The following is a 21463-nucleotide window of genomic DNA, read 5'->3' on the forward strand; positions in this document are numbered from 1 at the left end:
AAAGCATATGGAGACATTTCTTAATCGATCTTTAATCCCTAATTCTGCCGTTTCTTGACCTGCAGGCAGAGACAATGTCTTAAAACTCCCCACAGCCCAGCCGCAGCCCAGGCCCCGCCAGGCGGGCGTCCAGGAGCACCCCGGCTGCTCGGCAAGGCTGGCGATGCTCACACGGGCTGTGGGGTCAGACCCCGGGCCCCCGCCTGGAAGCCGCCCCCTCCGCTCCGCTGGCCCCTCGCGGCTCAGCCTCCCAGGGAGAAGTCAGCGCCCAGCAGGTGTCAGTCTCCTCACACCCTCCAGCTTCCTCCTGTCCTTACAAGGGCGGTCAAGTGGCAGGTCCCTGCTACTGAGCCACCATCCAGAGGACATTAGCTGTGCTTTCAGAAAGCGTGATGGCTGAGGCTTATCCAACCTCGCTGTCACTTGTACCTTTCTGTGCCATTAGCAAGCCGCTGGGGGAGGACGGAGTGCTCACTTCAGTGGACGCGGATTTTTTTCTAGTGAAACTCTCTGACCTATACTTGGATCTGACCTGCACCCTGCTCCACAGGCCTCTGCGTGAATAGAGTCTCATCCCTTGAGAGGTCAAAGAAATGAGTCATCACATTTTATTTACTTATTTCCTCACCCGAGGATATGTTTATTATTGATTTTAAAGAGAGAGGCGGGGAGAGAGAGAGAAACATCATTGTGAGAAATACCGATCGGTTGTATGTGCCCTGACCGGGAATCAAACCCACAACCGCTTTTGGTGTACGGGATGACGCTCCAACCAACTGAGCCACCCAACCAGGGCACGTCAACACACTGTGTAACACCTAATTATAGGAAAAGCTGGACTACGTGCTTTACAAAGATGATGATGTATAATTTGTTTTAAAACGTCCCTTCTCTTAGAGACCAAAGCTTTATTTTTTGTTTTTATTAATCTATGCATTATATACTTGCAGGGTGGGGTAACAGTAGGTTTACAGTTGTTTGTATGGAAAGTAATGCAATAATTAATAAATAATAACACAAGAATAAACTCTGTGTTTTAAGTACTCACTACTGCAAACCTACTTTTGCCCCGCCCTATATATTTACATTTATCTCTTTCTGTAGATTGATTGCAGGTAGGAAGTTGTTCTTAAGTCCATCCTGAAGGTGGGGAGACTACATTTGCTTTAGCAAGTGGACCAAGCACTGTCAGGGCCAGCGGCTTCCAAGTTTTCTCTGCCACCCACCATAACAAAGGTGGGCTACCCACTGGGCAGGCGCCACAGGACACAGCAGGGCTGATGCATTTCCAGTACCAGCTGTGACTCCATTTTTTCTCTCTCGGTCAAGAAGCCAAACCTGAATATAAGTTGAGTGAGAGGGACCTGATTATAGGTCATTTATAATGTTGACTCCACTCTAATGGAAAAAAGGAAACCAGTCACAAGTGTCAGCACACCACCTACTATTAGTATCCAATTCACTTGCCACACTTTACAATCGATGGGGACATGGCCCTGTGGCTGCCAACTGCAGAGGTGTGAACACAGCTACCAAGGACAGGAAAAATAAGGATGTTTTATTTTGGGGGCAGCCTTGCTTTGCCCAGAGTCTGGGTCAGGGATTTCCCAGTCTCAGGTCCTGGCAGGAGGCCTCTACCTGGCATCACACCTGGTACCACCTTCATCCTTAGGCCACGCCCGTAACACTAAAAACGGAGGTTCTCACTCAGAAAAGTCTTTCACGGTGACGTTGTTCAGCGTGAATTAAAAATAAATAACACTCGGTCAGAAGTCTTGCAGGGCAGAGGAAGGGACACTGACTCATCAGCTGGGTCCTTGTCCCCACAGCGCCACTCACCAGTCAGGCAGCCCTTCGACCTCTCTGAGCCTCAGCTCCCTGTTTAGCCAGACTTGCTGAGCCCTCCTCAGAGTTGACCATTCACTCTCAGAGTCCCTCTGGCCTCCTAGCAAAGGCCCAGACCCCACAAGGATCCAGGGATGCACGGTCCCTCCCAGCAGGGCATTCACATGAGGGGAGACAGCCTCATGCACAGGTGGGATGAGAGCGGGACTATGCACCAGGGACACACAGCACCACTTGACCCAGCCTAGGGGACGCTTCCCAGGGAGGTCACGGGGTGGACTGCAAAGTCATGAGTCATTAGAAGCCGAGAGATATTTGAAGCCAATGGTGCAGCATTAGTGAAGTCGCAGAAGAATTAAACAATAGGAGGGGTCCAGGGAAGATGACGGAGCTGGTCCGTGTGGCTAGGACAGTGCAGAGGAAGGAGTGCTGGGAGTTAAGGGTCAGGCCATGAAAGGTTTCCCACCTTGGAATCTGTCCTTCACAGTGGAGGGAACTACGTGAGGCTTTTCACGGGGAAGATGACGTTTGCCTAGGAACATTCTCCTAGCAATGGCCTGGTGGCGATGAGAGGGAAGACGTGAGGGGAACAAGAGAGGCAGCGTGAACAGGTAGGATACCCTTGCAGGAGTCAGGGGCCCTGTATCAGTGGTGATGCGGGGAGGGAAAGACAAGAGGGATTCTGGAGACTCTTTGAAAAATAAAATGAGCAGAGCTTGGTGCTAGACTGAATGACAAGGGCGAGGGAGGAGAGGGGATCTGGCAGGGGACATGCTGGTGGTCCTATACCAAGTGAGGCAGAGAACGTGGGGGTGGGATGGGGGGTGGAAAGATAGAGGATGTGTTTCATTGGACCCATGTTGTTTGAAATGCAAGAGGGACACCCAGACAGACAGATCTGTACGTCAGAAGCTGGGGGGCAAGAAGAAGCCATGGCTGGAGATAGAGACAGTTGTGAGGACCAAGCAGAATAAAACATAATACAAACAAATTACACTTGTTTCACAAACACCAACTGGGGATGTTTCTTGTGTGAAACACTGGGCTGGAAGCTGTAAGAAATATAAAGATGAATCAGACTCAGGCCAGATCCTGCCATTTGGGAGCCTGGAGACTGGTAGGAGAGAAAAGACCGACGCATTGGATGGAAACAGATACTAACCGTGAGAGAGCCCCAGAGAAGCCTCCCCTGCTGGCCCAGCCAGGAGGCATGGTCTCTGGTTGAAAGACTGGGGAGGGCCACCGGGTGGAGACATGCGAGGCAGGACCTGAAAGGAAGGCAGGATTCGCACACACACATGGAGGGGAAAGGAGGGCACGAGAGCACAAAGCCATGGCCAAGACAGGTCCAGGGATGGTGAGCAGAGGGGGCAGAAAGGGGGGCCTGGGAAGTAAGAGTGAGCAAGAAGGTTTCATGATAAAACGCAGTGTGTGTGCATGATTTTCAAGTGAAATAACTTTCTCCTTTCGACGGCTGTTCTTCCTTACAACCCAAGTGGCCTGGGATGATAAGAGCAGGGAAAGGCACCGCGGAGCACAGATGCTGGTGAAAATTTCTGGATGCGGGAGCAGACCTTGGAATGTGCTCACTGTATCATGCAGGAGTAGTTACGTGGCCCGCTTCCCACGCTAACTTTTTTCATTCGGCGAAATGGGTGAAAATGAACGTCAGATCCAAGGTTGATCCAAGAGGCGAAGGCACTCGCCAGGGGCATGCAGGCGCAGAAAGCAGAGGAGGAAGGCCGCTGAGCATCCCGTGCCTCCGAGGGGACCTCGTGTTCCTGATGGAAATATGGTCTGGACTTGTCCCTGCCCCCATGCGGAGGCTGCCCTAGGACCCATGGGGCCACCTGAAGGGAAGTCTGGGAGGTGCCCTATGAGTCCCCACATTGTTATCCGGCAAGTCAGAGTCCAAATTCCAAGCGGACTTTCCCCCTAAGATATAACTGGTGTCCTGGGGACAGAGCACATAGGGCAACTGAGGCAGTCAGGCGAGAGAGCAATACCGAAACAGTGACTCAGACAGAACCACTGCCTCTGGCTTCGCCCAGGTGATTTTAGGCAGGAGAATCGAAGTCCTCTCCTGAGAACCCCAAGTCCCCCATAGGTGGTTCCACAGCGCTCGTGGGACAGTTCTCCTTATGAAACCCTCAGGCCCTTCCTGTGAACCTGCTCCCTCAAGTGCTCCGGGGACCTCTCCACCCTGAGGCCCATCCCAGGAGGCTCCTGGAGCACCTCCGGTCAGCAGAGGCTGGGGCCATGTCCGGAGATGGCTGTGAACAGCAGAGCCGCCTGAGCACCAGGGGACCCGGGTCAGCGGTTCACAGACCCAGGTGCCCGCAGAGAGGCCCCACGGGGACATGGGAAAGGGCTCAAAGCCACCGAACTCCCTTCAAAGGATCAGCACAGTGGGCCGTGCCAGCTCCCTCCCAGGGCAGAACTGCTCCCGTCAACTCAACCTGCAGGCACACAAGCCCACCATTTCCCCACAGACCATCACCATGCTCATAAGTGGGAAGAAAAAATAAAAAGAGCAGACTTGCTCCAGGGATCCAAATAAAGTTTTCTCATATATTGCTCTGAAGTCTGTTTTAACCAGGGATTGCTGGTGTCCCATAAGTCTTCACTTTCACTGAGAATGTGAGGGCTGAAGGCAGCCTGCAAGGTCATCCAGCCTGGGGTCGCCAAGGGGGGTTCCCACGCCCCTCTGTGTGCTCTTGGTCATGGGCCAGTGAAAGCCCTCGTGGGATACTTTCATTTTATTATTTATTTGACAAACTAGCATTTTTCCTAACCTCGGTGGAAATAATGAATGATAACATCAAGCCCATGCATTTGTTGATATTTTCATCTAAGATACGGCTAAAATAAGTCCAACCAGAAAAAGCCAGTCCATTTATATAAAAACATTCAGAAGACAGGAATACAGATTGTATAAATAGATGGCAAAAGGGGGGGGGGGCTAAAGTTTTGAGAATACCCATTTACATATGAGCAAAGGGAGGCTCAGGAAGGTGAAGGAACTTGCCTGCGGTCACAAAGCTGTGTGGGGAAAGGACCCTAATCAATGTCTCCTGACTTCAGGGTCAGTATCTTTAGCCAACCTTTAGTCACTGCCAAGGGGAGGAAGAGAGATGGAGTTTACATGAGCCCAGCTAGGTTCTCAGCCCGCATCACTGCTGAGAAGCTCTGAGCAGGGCCTGGCTGGGACACATTGCTGCTGCAACCCCGGGTGAAGTGCAACGAAGGGGGTCGTGCCCTGGAGAGCCTGGGGCCTCACATGCTAAGGCTGCTTGTTCTGATCAGCAGAGCACTTAGGCGGGGGGGGGGGGGGGGGGGGGGGGGCTGGGGACTAACACAACCAGCTGACAGCCTGGGGACGGTGTCTTGATATATACACGCCATGACATTTAGGGAATAAAAGAGGTGCCTTAACATCACTGGGGATGCAGAGCCCTCTGAGTTTGCTCTGTGTGGCAGCTTACCTCATTTTGTAATAATGTGTCTAAGGCCTATAAATGCCCAATTCTGACATGTTCACTCATAAATCCAAAATCTCCTGTGTCTTAGTCCCAAAGCCCTTCACAGACAAGATACAGGGAGGGAGGAAACAAAAGGTCGAACGCTTCAATAAACATCGCGTGTCAGGTCTCCCTCAGGGACCCCATACAGCTCTGTCTTCTCTATGGTACTGGCGCAGAAGAACTCACCTTAAACAAACTTCAGGATTGGGAGCCAGAGCCCAGGGGTCCCAGATACTGCTCTGGGAAGCACCCCTGCTGTCAGCCTCAGTCCAATATATCAATAAACTGAGCACCTGATTCATCCCGAGTCAGAAGGGGCCTGACTCATCTCTATTGCTATTCACGGACGTCAGAATCCCAGCCAGCAAGGCAGCGTCAAGCTGCTCCGCTGCTCCTGAGCTCCCCACATTTCACAGGGACCTCCATGCAACCTTGAGGAGGGCCACTGACCTCAGGCTCGAATAGAGGCAAGATTCTTAATAAACTTCAGCCGAAACTTAAGGGTCACGGCTGATTTTATGAGGGGCGATCTTAAAATGCTTTGTCCACGCTCAGCTTCATCAGCAAGGCAGAGAGCTGCCACTAACTCTTAAAGTCCTACGCATCAGTCCCACACAAGCCAACTTGATCCTGACACGTCTGCAAGCATAAGTCTACTCCCAGGCGGGTGCGTACACTTCTAGGAGGTATTTGGCTTTAAGGGGCTGTTCTAACATATCTGGATTTTTTCATAAAAGTCTACAGCTGAAATCAAGCAGGAGCCATCAGCCGCACAGGGAAGAAAGCAACAGCATATTTGCTCATCGGTATCCTGTTTGTTCTTCTCTTGTCAAGTCTGAGAGTATTTTTGTTTTCATCAACCTTGGTCTTCACTAAGCCCTTAAGTATCTCTCAGGAGAGGCTAATGTGCTTACATGTCACCTGAACTGGTGGAATACCACATGCCTTGAATTTGTAGCAAGGGCAATCTTTGCCAATGCCTGCCTTAAGTGACAATTACAATCAATCTACGGGAGTCTGACAAAAACTAGCGAATTATTATCTTTACACTGCAAATACGACCCTGTCGCTTCTACCAAGTTACTAGATTTTAGTCTGTGTTTGGGCTCTGTGGACAAAATGAGGAGAAAGTGCTAGATCAGGGTCAGCAAACTACGGCCTCTAGGCCAAATGTGGCCCACTGCCTGTTTGTATAAATAAAGTTTTATTGGAACACAGTTACACCCATTCACTTACATACTGTGTATGGCTACTTTGGCACTACAATGGCAAGAGCTGGGTAGTTGCAGTAGAGCTCATAGGGCCTGTAAAGCTAAAAATGTTTACCATTTAGCCCTTCCTAGCGCCCTGGCCTACCTTCCTGCCATTATCCATGCTAGCGTTCCCTCTGTGGGCATACAGAGCGGCCACATCCACTATCAAACCTCGTCTGTCTCCAACCAGAGCTCATGGGTGTGATGGGTGTGGGTTTCAGGGCATATTTAAAGACAAACTTCAGGTCTGTGAGAGAATCCCAAAGCTTCTGATAGGGGCAGAAGGCGAGGGGAAGATAGCACGACCTGGACGAAAGGTAACAGCAGTAGGAATAAGGATTTGGGTTTTTCCACCAAGGCTGACTGTGACCACCACCCACCATTCCTTGCCTTCTTTTCCCTGTGGTGAATGTAGTAACAATCTTTGTATGTGTGGCTACCTGGGCAGAGAAGGAATTCCCATAATGACATCATTTGGTTTGATAAAAAAATAAACTGGTGAAGTTCTTCCAGGGAAGCTGGGAGCTGGGCTTGTCATCCTAAACCATAAGACAGCTGCTAGGGAACCTTATAAACAATGAGGCAGAAGCGGTGTAACAATGCCCTGGATGTACATGACCGCATCCTGGCTTTGTAAGGGGCTCGGTCCCTTGCCCTGATGTCCCCAATCGACTTTGTCTTAACCTTATAACTCCTCCAGGACTCCTCCAAGAGGTTGCTATGATCCCAGCTGCTTTTCTGCCTCCCTAAGGTAGTGGGCCTTGGGTAACACATTGCACACAGAATTGTTACAGGGAGCTTGCATGGCACCCCAAGAGCTTACCTAGTTAATATTTACTGGGCACTGCCCATGGACCAGGCATTGGAGGAAGTGATTAATAAAAATTATCTCATGTAATCATCAGAACAGCCTACAAAGTAGAATCCATTATTATTCCCACTTTATAGATAAGGAGGGTGAGTTTAGAGAGATTAAGCAATTTGTCCAAGGTCACTAGGAAATCTAGTAAGTGGTAGAACCAGGATTTCAATTGGTCTCTCTGATAGCAAAGCCCTTACTATAAACTAGCACACTCAAGTTCAACACCATAGACTATAGTCCTCTCTGGCTTCTCTATGACCTTTGCTCAGAGGCAACCCCACGCTTCTTTGTAATGCTTGATCTTTTTGCCCAGTCTAGCTCTCAAAACTCTGAAGTGGCTCAGAGACTCCACCATGGCAACATCCTGCCCAATTCTCTATGTGCCTTCCCAACCTTCACCAAGCAGAGGGTTTCTGCTGCACTAGCTGAGGGAAGCCATGGGATTGCACAGCCCAGGAAAGTGGAGAGACCAGCTGACCCTGGTGCCACCAAGCAGCAGGTCCTACAGCAGACTGAGGTCTGACATGCTGACCTTGAATCCTGGCTCCACCTCTGTGACCTTGATTCTGGGATTTGCTTTCTCTTAAGTCAGACTGGGGAAATGCATGTTTAATTTCACAAGGCTGCTACAGGACTTGATAGATATTATGCATGAAAATAACCTTACACACTGCCTGGCACACAGTGAGTGAAGTGATAGCTTCATTACTACGACTATTACCAGTTCTTAATATTGATTTGAACTCCAAAGAGGTTATGGCTCCTTCTTTCAAAAACATCTTCAGGGATTTTTGGAACTAAGTACTTAACAGTAAATTGTTGGCTTCTCTATCAAGTGAGTTAAATGGCTGTACAGAATATTACATCAAGTTGCTAAAAGGCATTAGTATCCTTGTGAAAATTCAGCCTCTTGGCTATTTCCCTTGCTGTCTGGAAAAATGGGGTAACTTAAGGCCTCTATGAGCTTCAAGAAAGAGAAGACCAGAATTGTAAAGAGGGTAAAAAAATGGAAAGGAATGGAGAAGACGGTGCGTTCCACCTGGCTCTTAGTTCTGCCAAAGGCCATCCTCAAATGTTAAGTATTAATAATACAATTGAATGTCCCTTGAAAGCAAAATCTTGTATTATTAATTTTCTATCTCCTTAGTAGCTAAAAAAAAGTTCCTGAAGCCTGAAAGGTATGGTTAAATGAAAGAATCAATATCTAAATAAATAAATGAGTCAACGATTCTTTTAAATCAATAATAGGTCAATAATGCTTTTAAAATGCTTTTTTGAGTTTCTAAAAATTTACTCTGAAACTGTGAAAGTATGTGTATGAAGAAGCTGAAGTTTACTGTTACATGACTTTCACTATTTTCCAGTTGGAAGTCTCCAACTGCCCTCTTCCCTTCCCTGCCAATAAACCCATGGCCAGCTGTGAGGTGGCATGGCTGAAGCCAAGGTGAGCAGGTGGGTTTAGCCAAGCTGAACAGATCTGAGCTTTTGGGGTTAGCTGCCTGGTGCAGTTACAGAAAGAAAGATCTCTATTCTACCTTGGTCGTGGGTCCTAGTGCTCATAGAGTTAGTACTTTTGAAGTAACAATGGGGAAAAGTGTCAGATGAGGCTCAGCAGACAGACGTCGACAAAATAGCAAAAGCTGGTAAGAGGACAAGTAATAAACATATATTGGGCACTTACTATGGGCCAGGATCTGAGATGCCTGCTTCTCATAGAGTCAAGGCTCTGCCAAATGCATCAATCAAATCCTGCCTCTGCAAACTAACAGCTGCTTAATTTTAGGTAAGTTACTTAGCTTGTCTGGCCCTCAGTCTCCTCATCTATAAAATGGGGAAATAAATGTGTTGTGATGAAAATAAAAAATAAGCTAATATACTTAGTGTCTGGCATATGGTAAGCACAAAATAAGATGATGATAATGATGATGATGATGATATCACTTGATCCCCCTAACTCTCTACTATGACCATTGTATTGAATGACTAAGTCAGTCTCTGCTAAAGGAAGAGATTCTGAGCTGTTCCTGGGAGCCAATTCCTCATAACTAAAGCCAATAGAAGGTTAGGGTTACATCCACCTATGGGATAACTTGGTAGAGAAATCTCTGAACAAACAGGAACTATGGCAACTGGGTACAGCCATCTGCTTCTCTCCCGAAGCAGTAACAACAAGGGACAGAAAACAGGGACTGACAGCCATAGGAACAAAGTTGGAAACCTTGTAAAACTAAGAGAAATCAGGAGGGGTCATAAGTGAGGTGACTTGATGAGCAAATGGAAAGTACAAACCTATAAAAGCAATGAAACAGAGAGGGGGGAATTTACAGTCAACGAGATACAGAGAGTAATTCATAGCAACAGGAGCAACAGAAACAGGTGCGGGAGAGCCAAGCCCGTTGCTGAGGCTGACAGGGTGACGCGGATCCTGCACAGCCTACCAGTTCCAGGCTTCGTGAATTCTGCTGTTTAGATTTTGTTTTAATCAGATGGTTCCTCTCTCCCTTACCTCCATATGAACTTCTATATTAATAATCTGTTGCAGAGAAGGCCTGAGCGGGTTCTCCATTCCTTAACACTGAAAAGTCTAACCAATGCATCCATCTCATAGGTGAGGTAATAAAGCTTCCAAAAAGGTCAGCAAATTACCTACAGTGGTAAAGCCAGAACCTAAAGCCCACCTTCCAACACCAAACCCAGTGTTTCTTTCCACTACATCCCAGCTCCCACTTCACAAGAATATGGGAAGGCTGGTAAGCAAGACAAATTAGCTGAGCTATTGAATAGCTAACAGACTCCTGTGTACCCACAAGAGATGCACAGACAAAGTAGGGTGCCAGATGAAGAGGTTTGCAAATCAAACCCTCTCCTGGCACTTGGAATAGCCCCCAGAGGAACCCTGACATCTCTAGTCTTTTCAGAGCAAAGACCTAAGAGCAAACGGCTTCTGCTGTTAGGGGTCTTGTTGATTATTTTAGGGACTGCCCCCCCCATCTTCCCAAGGGGAGGCAAAGTACACAGTGATGACTCTGGCAGGTGGGCAGCATGCCTGTCAAGTCAGTCCAGCCCCATGAGGGATGATGGCTTGAACTGCTAGAAAAGTTCCCTCATTGAATCAGGACCTGTCTTTCTGTACCATCCAATGTATTATTCTAGTTCTGTTCTTCATAGTAACACATAACATATTTAATTCCTTTATTTGATTCTTAAAGGTCAGAAAGATTGGCCCTGATAAATTAGGGCATCCTCAGAACTACAAAAATAATATCAGTTGACAATAAAGATGCAAAAGTGACACTGATTAATATTTTTTGTAACATTTTCTGAAGGCAAAAGGTGTTGAGAGAAAAGGTATCTTGGCCTCTCTCCCAGGCCCACGACCACTTAATAAGTACCTGGTCGTCTTGGTGGCACATAGTGATGACCACACTTGGAGCCACTCCTCTGCGCCCTGCAAGTGGCTGAGCTTAGGAGTGAAATGGAGACAGCTTCAAGCACAGCTGCACGTGATGCTCAGACAACTGGCCCAAACTCAAATGTAACAGTAAGAACAAGGATGGGTCCTTTGGCACAAAGTCATCTGCAGTCTTGGAAACACCATCCTAGAGGCTCCCATAAGTGTTCTGTGGGCTTTGTGCTCAACTCAGCCCCCAAGGTTGTTTCCCCGCCTACAGCTTCCTGGAGTGTCCCTTCTGTTCCTGAGCTCTGGGGCTCCGCAAAAGCACCTGGTCTCTTCTGTCCCTGAACCTTAGTCTCTCCATTTTTATCCCTAAGGAAAACTCTGTGTCTTGGACTCACCAAGGGCTCCCAGAAACAAGGAGCCTGGGGACACCTGAGGAGCCAGCAGTGAAGGCTACAGGAGCCTGCAGACACTGGCCAATGGACTGCACAGCAGCACCCACGCTAGTTAATGGACTTTATCCTCAGGGGGATAGACAAATGCTCAAAGATTATTCCACCTCCCCCCCCCCAATTGCGAATTTGTACCTAAGAAAGATGAACTATAAAAGAGATTACCTACCAGTTGGAATTATCACTACACAATATATATCAAACCAAAGTATTTTCGAAAGGCTATTTGCTCTGAAAAATGCACTTAAGCAACCTGGATGCATATAGGGAGTCTATTAACACTGCCACCTTTAATTACAAAGATGAAATATATAGATAATATATTAAAATTCTATTAGACATCATTAAACTCTTTTACATACTTTAAGAAGAAAAATGTAGATCATATGGTAAATTAGCAAAAGTAAAATATGGAAATTTAAATCCACCCAGAGTCTGAATAGCCAATATAAAGCCATATTAAAACCCAATCTTCTCGGGAACAAACAATCTGCTTATTATTGAAGAACTCCCTGACTTGTGGTTGAAACTCAGACATCAATTTTCATTTGATGATTTTGCTTTCGCTTGTTCAAGAGTTTGCAGAAGATGATCCTTGTGTACTTTTGTAGTTTTAAATGCCAATTATCTTGCAAAATTTGAAATAAATCTCTTCAACCAAGTTTGAGTCGCGCAGGAGGTTCAAATACAATGCCTGACCCGCAGAGCAATGACATCAGATTTCAGGAGGAAAATCCAATTATTCCACACTAGGAAGAAATGGTATCTTTTTGGGAAAAAAAATTATTCAAAAATTTTAGGGTGCGATTGAAAAATAAGAAAAGCAAAAGGTTTTTCAAAGTTTGAAATTGCCCAGTCCCCGGCTGCGGTATTGGTTTTCTGCAAGCTCACGATTTGTTGATGGAGTATTTGTACTGGGCACCTTGGAGGAAATGACTTACTGATTCTCACTCATACAATGTCATAGGACACCAAAAGAAAGGTTTTTCTCTGTTTCTCATTCTCTTGTTACTTACGTTTTGTGTTTAAAACAAAACATGGTGAATGCAAAATATAAAAATAAACAGTGGTCTCTGCACTGAGACAAGATGGACGAAAAAAGTGTAAATACAAAATGAGAGAAATGTAAACCTTAAGGTATTTACAGAACCATTAATTTCCTCTGCACATATTGGAAATACTTAGGATTATCAGTTAAACTTTTAAATATATACTTTCTTAACAAGAGAAAAAAGGTTGGGTGTATTTGTGTTCTGATGATCACCTTAACTTTTCTCTTTCGAATTGCACTAATCGGGTCCCAACTAAAACTGTATCAATAGTGATCAGTATAGTTAATGCAAAATAGCCCTGCTATTGTTATTTCATAACTAAAAGGGTTTGGGCAATAAGATTTCATTTAGGTGCATTTCGCTGCCCAACACTGGTACTGGTCAAAGGGTTTTGTTACCTTCTTACATTTATAACGCTGTCATTCTGGATGCGTCAAACAGCTGCCAACCTTACATCAGAAGGAGACGGTACAAGGGACATCAGATAAAGTCTACCCATGTCTGAGTCTCTTAAGAAGACATAAGAGACTCTAGAAACCACATCTTCAAACACAATACCTTCAGGCTTGATTTCTAAGCTGAGGGCAGATACACAGCTTAGGACTTTGAAAGTGCCTCTACAATCGACTCCTAAGGATAGGCGAGGCCGTGTGGGAGGCGTGTGGTGTGGAATGGGAACGGGGAGGTGAGACGGGAAGCTGGGCTGCAGGGGACTCCACTGCCCGAACCATCTCTGAGGAGGATGGGAGGGCGTACTTCTATCTGCAGTTCACCCGGGAACCCCATTCGCCTGCAGAAGCCAGAGGATTGCCTGGGTTTCTCACCGAGATGTGGGCCTCTCCACATCCAAGGGCCAAGCACAAGGCCTGTCCCCTCTCACCCTTTGCCCGTGGCCTTTTAACCTCTGCCTCCTCCAGCCTCGTTGAAAATAACTCAGTTAAAATGAAGCTGGAGGAAGAATGCCTTCCATTTTATTTGGGAAACAGAATTGGTGGTCCACCATGGATGAGCAGTAGCATCTGAAGGAAAGATCTAAGGCAAAGGGATAAGGCTGACTTTTGCTCTCTTTCCATTTAAGTGTCCACTGTCCATTAACCCCTGCCTAGGTCTCAAAAAACCCCCCACAGCATTCATAATGTAGGGCTTCTCACAAGGGTTGTTATATTTTAAGGCACAACCTATTTCCTCACATACTTTGGCATCCTTGATCAGTGTATTTCCATCTTCACTGCCACCTGCCCCCGCAAATGTGTGCATGTGCACACACACACACAAGCGCATATAGACACACAGACACACACACACACTCCTCTCGAGAACTTACTGGAATACCTCAATCTGAGGATAGACAGTGGGGTCCTTACTGCACTGAAGATATGAAGTAGCAACCAGGACAACTTTAGACTGTCTCACCAGGATCTTCGCTCTACTCCTCCAGCTCCCACTAAACACACCTTCTGACACACTGCCTGTCTTAACCTCTTGTATTCAAGGTCTTTCCTTCATACAAAAATCATACCCAGTATTAGTTCTTGGGAATCTCTCTCTATATATTTTTTTACCCTAAACATGTATTTGGTGTGACAAAGACTGGTTCTTTGACACGGTCTTGGACTAAAATGGTGGGGAATGTCTGGCCCATAGGCCAAAATCATTTGATCTGGCCGTGCCAAGGCAACCACAGGTGGGACTTGAAATTCAATAAATCTAGGAACTTTTTTCATAGCTAATTTTTAAGTTGATAATTTTGTATGGCCCATGAATAATAGTATAAATATCCAAATGGCCCTTAGCAAAAAAAGGGTTCCCTATCTCTGGCCTAAAAGAAACAAAACAAAATAAAAACCACCCATGACCATCACTGCTTCCCCACATATGGGAGCATGTGGATGGCTGGTGGGAAGTCTGCCACTGTGCCCTTTTCAATCAGACCATATTATTAATGTGAAGACAATGTGGCCTCCACATATGTTGTCCCAGTCAGTGTCAGGGCTGATCTGGTGGACTGGGCTGATCTCACCACTCTCTGGAAACTACAAATGGTACTGAAGACGACCTTCTCTGAGACAGGCAACACTGGTCTTTGATTACGAATGTACAAGTAGGGTAACTCCCATGTTACAAACCTCAGTTAATTTGTAAATATGGGGCATAGCAATCTCATTTATCTGTCTGCCTTCCAGCATATCTGGACATTGAGGTTTACCATTTGCTATTTAAAAACTCTTTTCTTGACCATATAGTTTAAATAAAGTAGCTTGTGTATATGCAGGTAATCTACTGAGCCAGTTATTCACGAGGACACGAATTGAGGAAGAAATGGAAGGATTACATTCTGAGATTTTATCAGAGATTTTTATGGGGAAATTTTCTATGCCAAGTATTTGGATAATGGAAATTTTTGTATACATAAAATGTGCTCAGTTTCCTCCAATCTGATACACAAAACTATACAGCATGTAGAGACGGTACCAGAATAATAGATGACTTAAAATTGAGCCCAAGACCTAGACTGGTTCTCAACTGAGTTTCCTAACAGTGGAATAGCCAGTGCCATCCATACATACAGCCCATGGCTAACCAGACAAGCCTCAACCTGCTCTCAGGCTACCCTAGGAGCAGAAGCTGTATTGGCTTTGCCAACATAATACTAATGCATAAAATACCAAGTGAAATGGTATTTTCTACATCCACGGGGAAATCCGTTCACTTATTCCACAAACATTTATTAAGCATTAAGTATGTGAGTGTATTGCTCTAAGCGCTAAGGCCACATCAGTGAAGAAAACACCCCCATCAAGCCCCTGCCTGCCACTGTACATATCTTCTAGTGAGGTTCTAAAACACAGGTTCCTAGAATTGTAGAAATAATCTGTTAATTTTTTGAGAGAAAAAAAATCTAATCAGAATCTTCTAATCTTTTTAAAAATTTCAGAATAGGATAAGGGTTACTGATGGTGAAGTTTCTCAGCTGAGCTGGAGGGAGGGACTAGTATCTGTTGGTGTGACCGTTACTGTAAGAGGAGAGAAAGCCAAGATACTGACTTTCTCCCAGGTGGGGGAAGGCAGAAGAGGACTTGGTAGCAGCGAGCATCTTGGCTACTCAGTCGTTTGACAAACATTTGTGGAATGACTATTATAAGATATTCTGATATACCAGTTGAATGATTTCCTTCTAAGACAGTCCCCTGCTCCAGTCTAATATTGTTGATGGTTTGTAAAGTTACTCCATGTCTAGGCAGGTTCTTAGAGAGAACAGCTGGGTAATGCTGCTGTGGAAATAACTGCAACTTTTACATGACAGTTGGAGGCATACGTTATAAATGGGAAATGTATGCATTAACATGATCAATGAGCATTATGGCATTGGGTCTTATAGAGCTGTGTCTATGGCACCAAGACTCCTACTGTCAAGGTAACATAAGCTATGGCCTGAGGGCTTCAGGCCACGCTGCTCTTACCATGACCGAGATATGCAGGATCCTCAGCTCCTCTTCTGCTGACTCATGCTGGGGTTCTTCGGTTGGGTCTTGTCCAGGGAGGCTCGGGGCACCGTCTTGGTGATGGATATGAAAAAGCAAAGTGCCATTCTCCAGCCACTGCTGCCTCCAGCGCACCAGAGGGATGTCCTCCGTGTTCCCTGAGATCTCTAGAGGACAGACACCAAAGGCACAGGTCAGAATTCCAACTGCACCCGTCCAAATCATCTCACTCATCTTTCTAGACACTGGTATCGATTAGCCAGCTTCAGCGGAAGACAACATAGGGTTCCAACTATAGTTAGGTCAGACTTACTGCTGCTCCAAATCTCAAGGAAAGGAAGAGACCCTGAGAAGAAGAGAATTATCCCCATAGGTTTTTGCACCATAATCTAGCGAGCCAGCCTCTCACCCACCGAGAAAAATACCAGGTAAAAATTCAAGTTCTTCCCCTTATTTCTATGATCAACAGCATCCTTTACCCAGCACAGTTTGAATAACCTCATAGCTCCCCCCTGGGGTAAATACAAGGCTGTTTCCCTCTTGTAAATTTGTAAAAATGTGAGTTCCCTGGCAATTACTCCTCAACAGCAGCGGATCTACCAGGGAGAGAGTTGGTAATTACTATGCAGAGACCTGGTACTTCTGGAAAGAAACATCCTGGGAGGTTACTACAGAGCAACTGGGCTAACAGGTTATTTCTAAAACCACAATCATTTTCTGCATAGTCCACTGGAGATGTCTGATACTTGCTGTGGCAGATAAAATAATGTTTTAATTCCCTTTAATTTTTCTCTTTACTTGTACAGAACAGAGGTAGTGTACATGGAGAGGGTAGTGAGGAAGCAGGCCCTTAGCACAGAAACAAGCATTTACCTGCTCTTAGGGTGTTAGATGGAGGCACTGGTCTATCACCAACAAATTAGTAACAAAATTCAAACATGCACTTCACACCGTAGGTGCTAAGCTCCTGCTGCAGAGGTCGCTGTGACATGACCCTTTGGCTAACAGTCCTACACAACACCAGATTAAAGCTTTGAGATGGTCCACAACAGGGAGACATGCTCACCCAGCCTCTCCGGAACTGTATTTGGCTCCCAGGCCATTTCTTCCATAACAACTATCACCACCAAGGGAACTAGCGTTCGCTGAACACACTTCGTTTGGCAAAGCTCTGCTTCCTAAAACTTCCCTTTTGTGAGGCATGGCTTCTCCCAAAATTTATCACCTTTGACCAAAAAAATAATTCCATAGACATAAAAGAGATTTAATAGGACGCATTTAGAAGAGTATTCCCATCAAGTACCATAACCATAAAGAGGAAAGCAATTTTAAATATTTATGGAGTTTATGAATATCTTTCACTATTTGTGCGAGGGCACAAATGATATTCTGCTTTATTTACTTATATATTTATTCATTTATTTAACAGACACACACTGGGCATGTACTAAGCACCAGACCCCATTCTAGGCACTAAGACACGAATCTGCATGCGGCCCTCAATAAATTCTCTAAAGTAACCCCCGTGAATGAACGGGGCGAGTGCGGGAACACAGGAGGAGAGGCGCGCCCCGCCTGGGCAGAGCTGGGCAAGGGGCGGGCACCAGCCTTCTCAGGAGATGGCACCAGTGCGGGCCTGACGTGTAGGTGACTTCCTTTTAATAGGTAGGTAAGTAGGGAGAAGACATGCAGACACGGGTAAGAGACTAAGGAGGAGGAATGTGGGCTGGTCTTCTCAGGGTAGGTCAGTGACAAGAATCTGTACGAGTCACAGGTCACTGCACTGGGCCTAAAAGGCGCTGCTGTGATCGCCGATCTCCTACTGCAGACCAGGGCGAAGACTAAACTGGAGGGTGCGGGGGAGGCCCGTCAGGCGGCCAAGACGCAGCCTTTCTCCCTGATCACCCAGGGGACTCGGTCACCCCGATGGGCGCTGGGCTGGTGAGCTGTGCAGCTCAGGGAAGGACTCAGGGCATCCAGCAGGCTGCCGTGGGCAGAGGGTGTGAGAATGGACGGCTCCCTGCATGCCCGGCCTGGCTTTCCCCAGGCACAGCCCCATCTGTTGGGGAGGCGGTGACACAGGCTTCCCGATCCACCTTTCCCCAAGGAGGCCTCCCGATTTCCAGGTGAAGGCCTCCTGGGTGCGCCCCTGAGGGTGCCTGCCTAGGCCAGGAGAAGCCACACCACACTTGACCTCCAGTCGCAAATCCCCCTGGACGGCACTTAACCCCTCACTCATCAAGCCTGCGCATCAAAGCACCGGGAAGATTCCTCCTGAGAAACACGCCCTCCTCCAGTCAGTCCCTTTCCCATCACTGCTACAGAAACCAAACCCCATCTCCTTCCCGTCACAGACGTAAGTGTCACCAGCAGTACCGGCTCCTAATGGAGCACCGAGCGGCCTAACTGAACCACCCCGCGCCCCCGGGATTTAGTCCACAGGCCCGGTGCCTCTTCACTCCTTCCTGTACCCGGTCAGGAGGAATCTAGCCCCTCATCACTCTAAAGCGCTTAACAAACTGGATTTTTATCTCCCAGGAGATCCTCAAGTAAGTCAGGTTCATTACCTCCGGAAGCAAACACAAGTCAAGACCCAGACCAAGGTCACCAGGACTCACAGAGAACAGGGGACGAGACGGATGAACTTCTGTCACTCCTGCCACCCCCAGCACACATACCGCACAGCCCGACCTTAGAACATGCACAGAGAGAGGACGCACTCAAGGGCTAAGTCCAAATGGCCTTTCAGGAGTTTCAGTGATATAAGGATTTGAATTTTTTGCACAAAGAGTCAGCATTCTATGACTTCATTTAAAATTAAGATGTAATCCACATACCCCAAAATTCACCCTTGCTACATATACAACTGAGTGGTTTTTAGTGTATTCGCAAAGCTTTGCAACCATCATCACTCTGATTCCAGAATGTTCTCATCAGCCCCAAAAGAAACCCTATGTTCACTGGTTGTACAAGACACCTTTGGGGGAGGAAAGTCTTCTGCTCCAGGGTTCCAGGAGTGACGATACCAAGGAAGGAACAGGCGCAGTGGGAGTACTGACAAAATGCTCCCACGGGGGGTGGGCAGAGAGCACAGCATCTCTGGCCTTGGTACCAGGCCAGCCTCTGAACCTCTGTGTAGGTTTTGCAGCCCATCCCTATGGACAGTGATTTTTCCAGACCAGACTCATCACAGAGGGCAAAGGTTAAAGGAAGGAGGACACCGCGTCTGCCAGGAAGGGCACTGCCGTATTTTAGATTCAGGATAATTCAGGAATGATGGCTTCTTCCTCAGGTTTTTTCCCTTTCTTGGCAGGACCTGACATGGAAGAGCTAAACTGCTAAACCAGGAGCTTATTTACTTATGCTATAGCTGCCTGGGTCAACCAATAAAAAAACCACACGGGGCACAATAAATGTCTTGTGAATTTCACTGCGGATGGGCTGAGATAGAGCCTGGGACATCAATGCAATCATGCTGGTCTGGATGTCGGCAGAATACTTCAGGAGGAGGAAATGCTCAGAAATTGCTTTACCGATGCCTGGCTGCCCTGAGACTTCCAAGGAGCAAATAGAGGAGGTGATAAAATAGTTACTCTAGTTACTGCACTGCACAGGAGGCTCAGACAGAGCCTTTGCTATAATGCACTGAACAAAACAAGTGCCACCAGAAGCCAACCCGGTCATCTCAAGATACCACAGGTGGCATGAATGCCAAATTCATCATCACACTTGGAGCTGAGATCTCCAGAAGGGTAAGGCTTTCCTGATTTCAGCGTGTCCATCCTTCCCCTTCCTCACACCTCACATCCCTCAGCACCTCCCAAATTCTGAAACTGCCTGGAAGACACAGAAACTAGGGTACTATTTATTCTTGAACACAACAAATGTTTTTGGAGCAACTGGGTGACATGGTCCCTACTCTTCAAGGAGCTTTCGATCTAGTAAGAATCTGAAGATATGGCCACGAGTAAGTCCTCTAAACAGTAATAGCAGTGCTGAGTGAGACGGTGGACATTGGCTGGGCATAAACTTAGGGGAAGGGGTCAAATGGGAAGAAATGTTGGGAGGTGACTGCAGATGAAGAGAATGGTGTGTACAAAGGAACAGCAGGACAACGCCTGTTTGCAGAACTGAGGGAGGTCTGTTTATGCTGCAGGGTGGAAGATATAAAGAGTAGTGGAGGGCTGAGGCTAAAAAATGCAGCTTGGTGTCAACTGTGAAAGTGGTGAATGTCAGTTTAAGGAGTTAGGAGCTAACGGAAAAGTACCCGTGGTTTTATTAAGCAGAGGAGCGAACAGAGCCACGATTCAGAAGGATCAAGAAGGCCCAGAAAGAGAGCAGCAAACACACTAGATTCAATCAGTCTCACTCTGTGACTCTGATCCTAGATCCTGCAGTGACCCAAATACTGAGCCAGAGCTCAGGAAACCTACGTCTGAAATAACCTTCAATGAATTGTCTAGCTTTGAGTACAGATGAATGTCAAGATCCTTTTATAACTTTAACCATCCATGACTGTAAGTCCAAAAGGGTGTGCTTCACATGGCCACCTAGAAAGGCAATAACTTCAACGTCACAAACAACGTCCAATCTTTTAAGTCTAACCTGAACACCACTTCTCCTTTCCCTGTGAGCACGGGGTGGACAGATTTGGGATGAGCCTTTAACAGCCAGGCCCATCTTCAGACTGGACCTCAAGCTGGTGAGAAAGGTTCTCACTCACAGCGGCACAAGTATGTGGATTCTAAAGCAGAACCCTGGAGCTTCTACGTGCAACAGAGAACCTGGACGATGGCCACTTGGTCAGGGAAAGTCACTCTAGAGAATAACCTGGGGTTGGGAAAGGCAGTGGGAAGGAGGATGAGACGGAATCACATTTAAATCAGCCTTAGTCTGTGAGCTTGTAGCATTGTTTTTTTGTGGGATTAGCCTAGGACACCCAAAACTTGCTACAAACATTCCTTTTCCAAGCATTACACCTTCCTCATGTTGTCCAAGTGCCCTGCTCTTGCTGTAGGCATTCGCTCATGCTCGGAACCCCTGAACTGAGCTGCTAAGACAATAACACATCAGGTTTCAGGCTCAGAACTTCTTCAAAAGATAACGTCATTGAGGACCAGATCCATGATGCTGTCTTTCAAAGAATTTGACAATTTAAAGTAAAATATGGATTGGGACTGGGGAAATTCTCAAACATCCTTTTAATTCACTGGATGTCTTAGAGTGGCTTAGAGAAATCCTGGCATTTGGGCCCCTTTTCACTCCTGGCAAGGCTGTGTTTCAAGCTGAATCCAATGGAGTAGCCATGAGGTGGCTCAGATGGCAAGGTCAAGCCAGGAAGAAGCATTGACGTGTCAATTCTTTGCCTCATGTGGAGTGCACCTAACGAACTGACTCTGTAGTCCTTCAAGACTGAAGACGACACCCCTGATGGCCATTACCCTTAGAGACCCTTAGCTTAGATTAAGATCTTCAAACTTGCTGTTAATTCTGAAAACCCTTCCTTCAACTAAATCTAATCTAGCTTGGGAGGGGGTTCCCCAAACAGGGTTAAAAAGAACTGGATTAACTGGAAGACAAACAAAATGTACCACCC

General features: G+C 46.7%; 1 protein-coding gene across 2 annotated transcripts in view; it reads right to left on the reverse strand.

Moving 5' to 3' along the window:
• ASTN1 (astrotactin 1) overlaps positions 1-21463 on the reverse strand; it is a 237910-nt gene that overhangs the window by 138745 nt on the left and 77702 nt on the right. For both annotated transcript variants that reach the window (XM_016205049.2, XM_016205048.2), the window contains exon 2: positions 15847-16034. In XM_016205049.2, the coding sequence (XP_016060535.2) occupies positions 15847-16034 (188 nt within the window). The remainder of the gene's footprint in view (positions 1-15846; positions 16035-21463) is intronic.

The sequence above is a fragment of the Miniopterus natalensis genome, chromosome 19 (genome assembly GCF_054644295.1).
Source record: "Miniopterus natalensis isolate mMinNat1 chromosome 19, mMinNat1.hap1, whole genome shotgun sequence".
In the NCBI taxonomy this organism is placed as follows: Eukaryota; Metazoa; Chordata; class Mammalia; order Chiroptera; family Miniopteridae; genus Miniopterus; species Miniopterus natalensis.